General features: G+C 40.9%; 1 protein-coding gene across 1 annotated transcript in view; it reads right to left on the bottom strand.

Moving 5' to 3' along the window:
• The window catches only part of GANC (glucosidase alpha, neutral C), a 94067-nt gene that overhangs the window by 26125 nt on the left and 55850 nt on the right, over positions 1–12092 (bottom strand). Inside the window, 3 exon segments of the mRNA NM_001257679.1 lie at positions 477–556; positions 1500–1626; positions 5884–6119. Of these exon segments, the coding sequence (NP_001244608.1) occupies positions 477–556; positions 1500–1626; positions 5884–6119 (443 nt within the window).

Here is a 12092-nt window from a genome sequence, read left to right as displayed (position 1 = left end):
TCATTAATATCATCATAATTGGTTGAAAACAGTTCTCCAGATGTGGCCTCTCCAGTTTTCTCTGTGGTTCTTATCAGATTATTTAAAAATCACACTTCACTTTTAATGACAAATATGTTGTAAGATATTTTCACATGTATCATCGTATTTAAATAACAGTTATGGAATACAATTTTATATAAAAAATATATATAGCAATTTGAAAATATAATAAACCTCTGCTATAAAGTACTTTGATATATCATAGAGTCTATTATAATAGAGGTCAAAATCACAGCTTTTGTGCATTTGGTTATGCATATGGCACCTCTCCCAGCACCCCCAGAGTCTGTAATGTGGTGGCCATACTTGCCTTTTAATAAAAGCATTATATATGAAAAGCTACTCAATGAAAAAGAATAGTTTTATTCAATCACTTTTTCTGCTTCTTTCACTCTTTCAGGTAACTCGAAAAGAACAAAGGAATAAAAACCAACCTGATAAACAGGGAAAGCAAAAAGACTTGAATACCACTCTCTGACCTTGGGATTGGTGAAATCCAGGTAAGAGGAGAGACCTGTGGAGGCAGAACAGTAGGGAGCGTGTCAAGAACAGTGGTCCTCACAGTAAGATGCATTGTAAAGAAGATATCAGATGTGAGAGCTGGGAAATGGGTACCTTACATAAACATGAAAGTTGGCTGACACAGGCATGGTCTGTTGAGAAGTGAATGAAGGCAATGCTGGGCTCCAGTGATAATCACTAGATCTTTCAATACCAGAGGCCCAGGGGAATGCCAATGCACAAGCATCATGATGGAGCCTGTCCCTTACTGATGGCCTAAGACAGCCCAAGTAAGGATGGTAAATATCCTGCAGTGATCTCTTGGTTCTTAAAGAGAACAGAGAATTGTGTTCAAGGGATGTAAAGGGAAAAAAAGAAAGGTACAGGGTTTTTCTACAGTGCATGGATTTATAAGAGATGGTGCTGACTCTTTATCTCTATTTCTAAACAATGTGGTGATTTTCCTTTTGTCCTTGGGGAGTTTCTACCAAGGCTTTAAATTAATAATTTTTAATAACTTTTGAAATGAACAATTCATAGTCACCAGGGTGGCTGAGGTCACTCATGAAAGCCTGGGAAGCCAAAACTATGGGCTAAAAGGGTGAAGAGCAATTACAAGGAGAGAGCTTGCAGAACCCCCTTTTTTCTTTCTCCTCCTCCGCTTTTCTTATTCCCCAACTTTTTACCACTGTTTGCTTAGAGAAACAGCATGCCACTGAGGTTTGCTTATTTTTCATTCATTCAATTATTGATTGATAAATACATACAAAGCATACAGTACCAAGTGTTATGAAAGATATAAAAGAAGGCAATACTATCTCTTCCTTAAATTATATGCTTAAAATGTAGCTAGAGGAGCAAAAGACATCTACAAGGGAGCACAATGAGCACCATGCAGCCTTTATTAATTGGGACAGAACAAGTGGAAATAATAAGTGTATAAAGTGATTTCAAACCTGGCCAGCACACTCCTTCAAAGTCTTCCCCTTCCTGATTCTTCACAAAGAAGCCCTGATCTTTGGCCTTCACATATACTGAGTAGTCAGGATCAATCTTGATGTGGGGATCACTGATGACCACAAGCTGTCAGGACATGAAGGTTTGGAGGTCTCATCAGTTTTATGTAAGACAAATGTTCATGTATATGTTTTCACCATAGTTTGGGGGCTAAGTTTTTACAAACAACTACAACTAGTATTGAAATATTTCAGACACAAAACCAAAAACAAAACAAAATAAGTATTTCAGACACCAGTAAAACCCTATAACCTTTCATGTGCTTATGAGAATTTCAACTGATAGCAAAACTGGGTCAATGCTGGCCAGGCGCAGTGGCTCACACCTGCAATCCCAACACTTTGGGAGGTCAAGGTGGGAGGATTGCTTAAGGCCAGGAGTTTAAGACCAGCCTGGGCAACATAGTGGTACCCTGTCTCCACAAAAAAATTTAAAAATTAGCTGGGCGCGGTGGTGTCCACTTGTGGTCCCAGCTACTCAGGAGGCTGAGGCAACAGGATTGTTTGAGCTGGGGAGGTTGCAGCTACAGTGAGCCATGATGATGACACTGCAATCCAGCTTGAGTGACAGAACAAGACCCTATCTCTAAAAAAGAAAAAAAACAAAAACAAAAGCAAAATAGGCCAATGCTCTTTTTTAATTATTGCTGCCTAACCAATAGATGTTCTTTAAATAGCATTAAGTGTCTATCTGTCCATGATGATGGGTGCTGCATACTATACATAGAGAACTAAGTAGGCAGGGTACGTGCTCCCTAGACATTTAGATGCTCAGATAACATAGATATGAGCAAACATTAAAGAAACTAAGAGGATAACATGTTAAAAACAAATGAAGTCCCCAAGCCCACTGGTGCAGGCATATTAGGAAGGAGATTTGAGAAAAGTTGTAAGCCACAGTGTCACGTCTCTAGCATCTCTCCGTGACTTTGTAATACCATCACTTCTACCAGTCTAGGGCCTCAGTAACACTTTATTTGGCCAGAACACCATCTAATCCTCCTTCCTCATCTCTATTCTAATCAGTCCTGAATATTAAAGTTTAATTCTTCATTGCTCAAACTTTTTCTTAAATTTTGTTTGTTTGTTTTTTGAGACAGTCTTGCTCTGTCACTTAGGCTGGAGTGCAGTGGCACGATCTCGGCTCACTGCAACCTCCACCTCCTGGGTTCAAGCGATTCTCCTGCCTCAGCCTCCCAAGTCGCTAGGATTACAGGTGCCCGCCACCATGCCGGGCTAATTTTTTTTTTTTTTTTGTATTTTTAGTAGAGATAGGGTTTCATCATATTGGCCAGGCTGATCTTGAACTCCTGACCTCAGATGATCCGCCCACCTCGGCCTCCCAAAGTGCTGGGATTACAGGTGTGAGCCACTGCACCCAGCCTAAATATTTTAATTGTGGTAAAATACACATAACATAAAATTTACCATCTTAACCTTTTTTAAGTGTGCAGTTTAGTACTGTTAAGTATGCACATTCACAGTGTTGTGTAGTCAATCTCCAGAACTCTCTCATGTTGCAAAACTAAACCTTTATACCCATTAAATAATGATTTCTCATTCCCTCCTCCCAGCTCCAGCAACTACCATTCTATAATACTTTCTGTCTCTATGAATCTGACTACTCCAATTACTTCAAATTAGTGGAATCACGTGGTATTTGTCTTTTTGTAACTGGCTTATTTCACTTAGCATTTATCCTCAAGGTTCATCCATGCTTTAGTATCTATTAGAATTTCCTTCCTTTTAAAGGCTGAATAATATTCTGTTGTATGTATATACCACATTTTGTTTACATATTCATCTGTCAAGGGAGCTGCAACCCAAGCAGCTCGGGTTGCTTTGACCTTTTGACTACTGTGACTAATGCTGCGATAAACATGGGTGTATAAATATCTGTTCAGGTTCCTGCTTCCAATTCCTTTGGGTATATACCCATAAGTGGAATTGTTGGATCATACAGTAATTCCATTTTAAAATTTTTGAGGAACGATCATATCATAACAGCTGTACCATTTTGCATTCCTACCAACGGTGCACAAGGATTCCAATTTCTCTACATCCTTGCCAACAACTGTTTTTTTTTTTTTTTAAAATAGTAGTCATCTTAATTATGTAAAATGGGATTTCACTGTGGTCTTGGTTTGCATTTCCCTAATGATTAGTGGTGTTGAGCATCTTTTCTTGTGCTTGTTGGCTACTTGTGTATCTGCTTTGGAGAGATGTCTATTCAAGTTCCTTGCCCACTTTTTAACTGTTTTTCTGTTGCTGAGTTGTAGGAGTTTGTTATATATTCTGGATATTAACCCCTTATTCAAAAACTTGTAATGTTTCCAAATGCATATAAAGCAGTTTACAAAAAGGTCCCAACCTTTCTGGTCAGATCCTCCACCATTAGAACCCTCACATGCCTTGCTGTCAGCCTTGCCTGTGCACTACTTTCCGAACACCCTTAATGCTCCTTCCTCTGGCTGCACTGCCCTCTTCCCTCTCCCTGCTTACCCATTAGTTAGGGACATCCTTCAGGGCTCATCTAAAATGCACTTCTAGGCCAGACATGGTGGCTCACGCCTGTAACCCCAGCACTTTGGGAGCCCCAGGCAGGCAGATCACCTGAGGTCATGAGTTCAAGACCAGCCTGGCCAACATGGTGAAACCCCATCTCTACTAAAAATACAAAAATTAGCTGGCCATAGTGGCACATGCCTGTAATTCTAGCTACTCAGAAGGCTGAGGCAGGAGAATTACATGAATCCAGGAGGTAGAGGACGCAGTGAGCCAAGATTGCAATATGGCACTCCAGCCTGGGTGACAGAGTGAGACTCTGTCCCGAAAAAAAAATTAAATAAAAATAAATAAATAAAATAAAATGCACCTCTGAAACAAAGCCCTGCTTAAGTCTTGAGGATACAATCTTCTCTTTCTTGGCCTGTCCCCTACCCTGACCTTTCTTTGGCCCTTATGTTACTTCCCTGTATTGTGGCTGGATACTTGCCTTTTCTTCACTCCCTGTAAGACCACAAGGAGCTCATCTCTGTATACTCTTCAGCACTAGTATAGCATCTTGAAGGTTCCTCGGTAAATAACTACTTATTAAGGACAGAAGATCTGGAGTCAGGCAGACCAGGGTTCAGATTCTTGTCTTGCTATTTATTCACCGTGTGCCTTTGCGTAAATTTTGAAACCAGTCTAAGCCTTAGCTTCTTCATCTAAAATATGGGGTAACAAGACCTACCTTATAGTTTTGTCATCACTGGATGGAATAATGTGTTTTACTATATTGCCTAGCCCATAATAGCTTGATATATGGTAGCTATTTATTAATTAGGAAATTAGGAGTTAAATGGATTGGCTCTGGCCATCTGTGAAAAGCCTGGTGGGGAGGTCAAAGGAATGGGTTGAAAAGTCAACCTTACTTTCAAGGAGAGGGACTTTATTCATTTACATGATACACATAGGGTTTCACCCCACTTCTCCTCTCTCCATTTTTTTCTCTCCTTCCATCTTTTCATTATCGCTATTACCACCACCACCACTCCTGGAACTGGAAAACAGCATTATACATGTTCCAGTGGCTTCTCTCCCTCCCCATTTTCTATTTCTATTCTTTTTTTGGCCAGATTGACACCTGGAGTCCACCAAGGAAGCATGCATGCAAAGCAGTGTATTAAAGAATTTGATAATATTTGATATTTGACTGTTAAGGGTTTTTCAAGCCCTGCTACTCCCCGCTTACCCTTCTGCCCGTATCTGGACAAGCCAACAAATAAAGCTCTAGTGCTCCCTCCTTTGGTGCCAGCAGGGGGTTCAAACTATCTAAGCTTCAGCCTGCGTGCAAGAGCCCTTGCCCTGTCCCCACCCGCTAACCACCATAAAAACTGAGTCAATCTGCTTTCTCAGTTCTCTCAAGCCATTTTCAAACCGGCTTGGGAGCCACCCCTGCTCTCCCCAGAAATTCTCATCATATGAGTAATAAACTTTTTAATTACCCTTGGTGCCTGGGTGGTGTCACCAACTGAGACATGGAAACCAAATTTTGAGTGGGGAGATCATATTACTACAGGGTGGCCACAACAAATGGAACTGAAAATGCTAGACCCTTTCTTCATTATGGGGACCTAGATAACTAAGCCAGGAATGGATGGGGTCATCGCCTTTTCACCATTCATTTTCTCTCTTATCACAGTGACAATTATATTTGAATCTACTATTTTCACAGCCATTTTTTATCAGATGTTTCTCCACCATTGACGTGCCAAGGCAAGTTTAAAACATTTTTTAAAACTCTGTAATTAAAAGGTTCAGAAATGTTGGCTTATTTTACCTTACGCTTTTTGCTCCTAAGCAGCTCTTGCATCCTCTCGGGGTTTGGGAATCTTTTTTTGTCCCAGGTGAAGTACCTCTTGCCCTCAGTGTGCTCTATGTCCAGCCACATGGCATCATAAGGAATGTCATGCTCATCAAACCCTGCATCCACTGCTTTTACGTCCTGCTCATCTTCATAGTTCCAGCGGCACTGGTGGTATCCCAAAGAGAAAAGAGGGGGCATGGCTTGTGTGCCTAAAAGAGGGAGATGACAACTGAGTCAACTGCCACCGCAATGAGCATTATTCATTTGATAAACATTTCCTGAATGTCTACAGAGTATTCAGCACTGAGCTCATGCTTAGAATATCAAGGAGAAGACAGCATAGTCCTTGCCTTTAAGGAAGTGACAACCTGGCTAATGAGGCAGGAGTGTAAATAAAGTGCTCTGTCCTGAGGTATAACTACCAGGTTAACGTATCAGTCTAGCGCTACCAGAACACAGAGAGGTTAATACATTCTGCCTGCGGTGAAGTATAGGGTCTTGAAAGGCTTCACAGAGGAGATAAAACCTGGTTTGGACCTTGCAGACTAAGTAGGAATAGACCAGATAGGAAGAATAGATAGAGCATTCGGGGCACAGGGAATAGAAAAAACACAGAGGCAGAGAAGTACGTGACAGGTTTACAGAAAAATAAATACTCCAGGGTGTCACAGTGTGAGAAAGACCAGTAGAAGATGAAACTGAATAGGGTCAGATTGTCAAGGGCTTTGTAATTGAGGTTAGGAATTCTGAATCTTGTCTTATGAGAAGCCATCAAAAGTCTGGCAAGATGTAATCTTAGCAGATCTATATTTAAGAAAAATTAAGTCAGGGTGCAGCATTCGGACTCACTTGAAGGTAAAGAGACTGAAGTTGGGAAGAAATTTCAGTAAATTATTATCAAAATGTTTACTGATAATGTGAAGGACTTCTGGTCAACCACTTGCATGTATCTCCTTCCCCTCCTAAAGTCACACTAAAATCTGAGTAAAGAAAAAAGAAAGAAAGCCACAAAAACAAAGAGAACGGGAGTGGAGTAATTTCAACAAAAATTTGGCAGGTGGCAGGCAGGAGTGGGGTGGTAACTGTGGGGCAAAGCCAGGGAAGCTCTCCCCAGAGTGCTATTGAGGAGGCTACTGATGGAAGAGCTCATCCTGGTCCCAAACACCAGTAGACACACCCACTCTCAAAACTAGAGTGGAAGCCTCATCTAGGCACACAGAGCCTCACCATGAAATATGAATGGAGGTGGGTGTGGGGGCTCATGTCTGTAATCCCAGCACTTTGGGAGGCTGAGGCGAGTGGATCACTTGAAGTCAGGAGTTCTAGACCAGCCTGGCCAACATGGTGAAATCCTGTCTCTACTAAAAATACAAAAATTATCCAGGTGTGGTGGCGGGCACCTGTAGTCCCAGCTACTCGGGAGGCTGAGGCAGGAGAATTGCTTGAACTCAGGAGGCAGAGGTTGCAGTGAGCTGAGATTGCACCACTGCCCTCCAGCCTGGGCAATAGAGTGAGACTCCGTCTCAAAACTCACATTTGAGCAAAGTCTCCAAAATCAGAGAAAGTGACTCAAATAAGGAAACAGAATAAAAAGATCTCCAAAAAAACAGGGACAATGCAAGGAATCAAAGTAAATATCAAAACATTATCAGTATCTCTAGAGAGATGAAAAAAAGTATTGTACCCTTAAACAAGACTAGGATAGCATAAAACAAGTGTAGGTTGAGCCGGGTGCGGTGGCTCAAGCCTGTAATCCCAGCACTCTGGGAGGCCGAGACGGGCGGATCACGAGGTCAGGAGATCGAGACCATCCTGGCTAACACGGTGAAACCCCGTCTCTACTAAAAAGTACAAAAAACTAGCCGGGCGAGGTGGCGGGCACCTGTAGTCCCAGCTACTCGGGAGGCTGAGGCAGGAGAATGACGTAAACCCGGGAGGTGGAGCTTGCAGTGAGCCGAGATTGCGCCACTGCACTCCAGCCTGGGTGACAGAGTGAGACTCACCCTCAAAAAAAACCACAAAAAAACAAAAAAAACAAGTGTACGTTGAGTATCCCTAATTCAAAAATCCAAAATCTGAAGTACTCTAAAATCTGAATTTTTTTTTTTTTTTTTTTTAAGATGGAGTCTAGCTCTGTCACCCAGGCTAGAGTGCAGTGGTACGATCTTGGCTCACTGCAACCTCTGCCTCTGGGTTCAAGCAATTCTCCTGCCTCAGCCTCCTGAGTAGCTGGGACCACAGGTGCGTGCCACCATGCCCAGCTAATTTTTGTACTTTTTAGTAGAGACGGGGTTTCACCATGTTGACTAGGCTGGTCTCAAACTCCTGACCTTAGGTAATCACCCACCTTGGCCCCTCAAAGTGCTGGGATTACAGTCATGAGCCACCACACCTGGCCTCTAAAATCTGAAACTTTTTGAATACCAACATGACACTCAAAGGAAATGCTCATTGGAGCATTTTGGGTTTTGGATTTTCAGATTGGGATGTTCAACCAGTAAGTTTAATGAAAATATTCAAAAATTCAAAATAATCCCAAATCTGAAACATTCTAGAGTCCCAAGCATGGAATACTCAATCTGTATACAATTTATAAAACAATAAATGTCATTTAATGCGGTGTGCTATTCTGAATTCCTCATCAAGTTTTAGAAGTGGGGTAAAAATACTTAGAAGATATCAGTGCTTTGGAAAGATGAGGCAAGAGGATTGATTGAGACCAGGAGTTCAAGACTAACCTGGGCAACATAGCAAGACCCCATCTCAACAAAAAAATTAAAGTACATAAATAAAAAGAATTCTACTTAGGAGGCTAAACTGGAAGGATCGCTTGAGCCCAGGAGCTAGAGGCTGCAGTGAGCCATGGTCACGCCACTGCACTCCAGCCTGGGCAACAGAGTGAGACCCTGTCTCCTAAAAACAAAAAAACAAAAAACTTAGAGGCTCATCAGACTTGAAATTATACAGAGCAGCACTGATCATGAGTCTGTCCAACTGAAACAGGTTAAATAAATTACATCACCAACAAATTTGCTACTTGAAAAAAAATAGGATGTACACATTTCAGGATAATAAATGTTTTGCCATTGCTTTGCATAACATGAAAACAAAAACCAAGGAACCATCAGAGGATAAGAAAGAGCTCCTAGAAAGCAGAAACATGACAGCATAAATGGAAGGCCTAGAAGATAAAATTGAGAAAATTGCTCAAAAACTAGGCAAAAGAAGGAAGGGAAAAATTAATCTAAGGAATAATACAAAACAGTTTCTCAGAACTGAAGGACACAATTCTCAGGATTGAAGGGGTCCACATCTAACATCCAGAACAATGATTATTTTAAAAGACCTAGGGCCAGTCACAGTGGCTCACACCTGTAATCCCTGCAGAGCACTTTGGGAGGCCAAGGTGGGCGGATCCCTTGAGCCTAGGGTTTTAAGACTAGCCTGGGTAACCTAGGGAAACCCTGTCTATACAAAAAATGAAAAAATTAGTTGGGCATGGTGGCACATGCCTGTAAGTCCCATCTACTCAGGATTCTGAGGTGTGATGATCACTTGAGCCCAGGAGTTTGACACTGCAGTGAACCATGATGACACCACTGCACTCCAACTTGGACATAGAGCAAAATCCTGACTCAAACAAACAAACAAAAGATCTCCATCAAGGGATTTTATTATAAAATTTCAGAATACTGGAAATTTGGAATGTTAATGATAAAGAGAAGGTATTTCAGAGAGAAAAGATAGATTACACACAGAGGAACAAAGGAATAGAATTAAGAATGGTTTTGGAGCAAGAAGGTAGAAGACAATAAAAGAAATGCCTTCAAATTCTTTTTTTTTAATGTTGTTCAAGTCTCCTATATCTTTTTTTTTTTTTTAATACTTTATGTTCTAGGGTACGTGTGCACAATGTGCAGGTTTGTTACATATGTATACATGTGCCATGTGGGTGTGCTGTACCCATTAACTCGTCATTTACATTAGGTATATCTCCTAATGCTATCCCTCCCCCATCCCCCCACCCCACAACAGGCCCCGGTGTGTGATGTTCCCCACCCTGTGTCCAAGTGTTCTAATTGTTCAGTTCCCATCTATGAGAACATGCGGTGTTTGGTTTTCTGTTCTTGCGATAGTTTGCTGAGAATGATGGTTTCCAACTGCATCCATGTCCCTACAAAGGACATGAACTCATCCTTTTTTATAGCTGCATAGTATTCCCAGGGCCCAGCTATAAAACTCATCCTTTTTTATAGCTGCATAGATTACCTGGGGCCCAGCTGTATAGGTGTATATGTGCCACATTTTCTTAATCCAGTCTGTCACTGATGGACATTTGGGTTGGTTCCAAGTCTTTGCTATTGTGAATAGTGCCGCAATAAACACACGTGTGCATGTGTCTTTATAGCAGCATGATTTATAATCCTTTGGGTATATACACAGTAATGGGATGGCTGGGTCAAATGGTATTTCTAGTTTTAGGTCCCTGAGGAATTGCCACACTGTCTTCCACAATGGTTGATCTAGTTTACAGTACCACCAACAGTGTAAAAGTGTTCCTATTTCTCCACATCCTCTCCAGCACCTGTTGTTTCTTGACTTTTTAATGATTGCCATTCTAACTGGTGTGAGATGGTATCTCATTGTGGTTTTGATTTGTATTTATCTGATGGTGAGTGATGATAAACATTTTTTCATGTGTCTGTTGGCTGCATAAATGTCTTCTTTTGAGAAGTGTCTGTTCATATCCTTTGCCCATTTTTTGATGGGGTTGTTTTTTCTTGTAAATTTGTTTGAGTTCTTTGTAGGTTCTGGATATTAGCCCTTTGTCAGATTAGTAGATTGCAAGAATTTTCTCCCATTCTGCAGGTTGCCTGTTCACTCTGATGGTAGTTTCTTTTGCTGTGCAAAAGCTCTTTAGTTTAATTAGATCCCATTTGTCAATGTTGGCTTTTGTTGACGTTGCTTTTGGTGTTTTAGACATGAAGTCCTTGCCCATGCCTATGTCCTGAATGGTATTGCCTAGGTTTTCTTCTAGGGTTTTTATGGTTTTAGGTCTGACATTTAAGTCTCTAATCCATCTTGAATTAATTTTTGTATGAAGTGTAAGGAAAGGATCCAATTTCAGCTTTCTACTTATGGCTAGCCAGTTTTCCCAGCACCATTTATTAAATACAGAATCCTTTCCTTTTTTTTTTTTTTTTTTTTTTGTCAGGTTTGTCAAAGATCAGATGGTTGTAGATGTGTGTGATATTATTTCTGAGGAGAAATGCCTTCAAATTCTCAGAGAAAGAATATTCAGCCCTGAAAGGCAAATTATCAACCAAGGGTAAAGGTAGGAAAAAAGATGGTTTCATACCTGCAAGGAGGCAAAAAGAGTACCTCCAATGCAAATGTTCTTGGGAAACTACCAGAAGATGCTACAAACAAATAAACACAACAAGGGAATACATCAGAAAAGAGAAAAACAAGGAACTGAAGAAAGGAGGGATACAACACCAGAAAACAGTGAAGGTAAGTTCTGAGATGAAAGCTGTGCAGGGAACCTAGAGAGCAATGGTCCAGATGGGAGGAGAAAGATGAAGAGCTCTGATAGGGAAGATAGTCTCCAGGGAAAGAAGTAGACTGGATAAAGTATCAGACACCCTTGAGCATGTGAAAAATGTAAACACTGAATATTGATTTAACCAAAAATTGTGATATAACTAGATTGGGTGGGAGACGGAGGCGGGTATGGTGTATGATTGAGCTAAACCCTCAGTAGGAGTCCACAAATAATCTTTACTGTCTTTGAACATGGTGGGAGATCCAGTATTTTTGAAGAGCTTTATCATAAACCAGCATTCTCACTAATAACAATGTGGAATGTAGCTGCAGGCGGGCTTTGATAGCACTTATTCCTGCACGGGTACCCATATCCATAAATTGTCATTCCTCCCGTCGCAATTGGAATTGAACACCCTTGAACATGGGCTAGACTTAGCTTGCTTTTATCAACTGAATGCAGCAGAAATGATGCTGCAACACTTTTATTTTTAACAGCTTTACTGAATTCACATACCATGCAATTCACCCATCTAAAATGCACAATTCAATGTGGGTTTTTATGGCATATTACATTACTGATTCTTAAAAATTGTGGTAAAACATGTATAGCAAAATTCGCCATTTTAATCATTTCC

The sequence above is a fragment of the Macaca mulatta genome, chromosome 7, assembly GCF_049350105.2.
Source record: "Macaca mulatta isolate MMU2019108-1 chromosome 7, T2T-MMU8v2.0, whole genome shotgun sequence".
NCBI lineage: Eukaryota > Metazoa > Chordata > Mammalia > Primates > Cercopithecidae > Macaca > Macaca mulatta.
The sequence above is the reverse complement of the archived record's forward strand: the minus strand, read 5'-3'. Positions and strand labels throughout refer to the sequence as shown.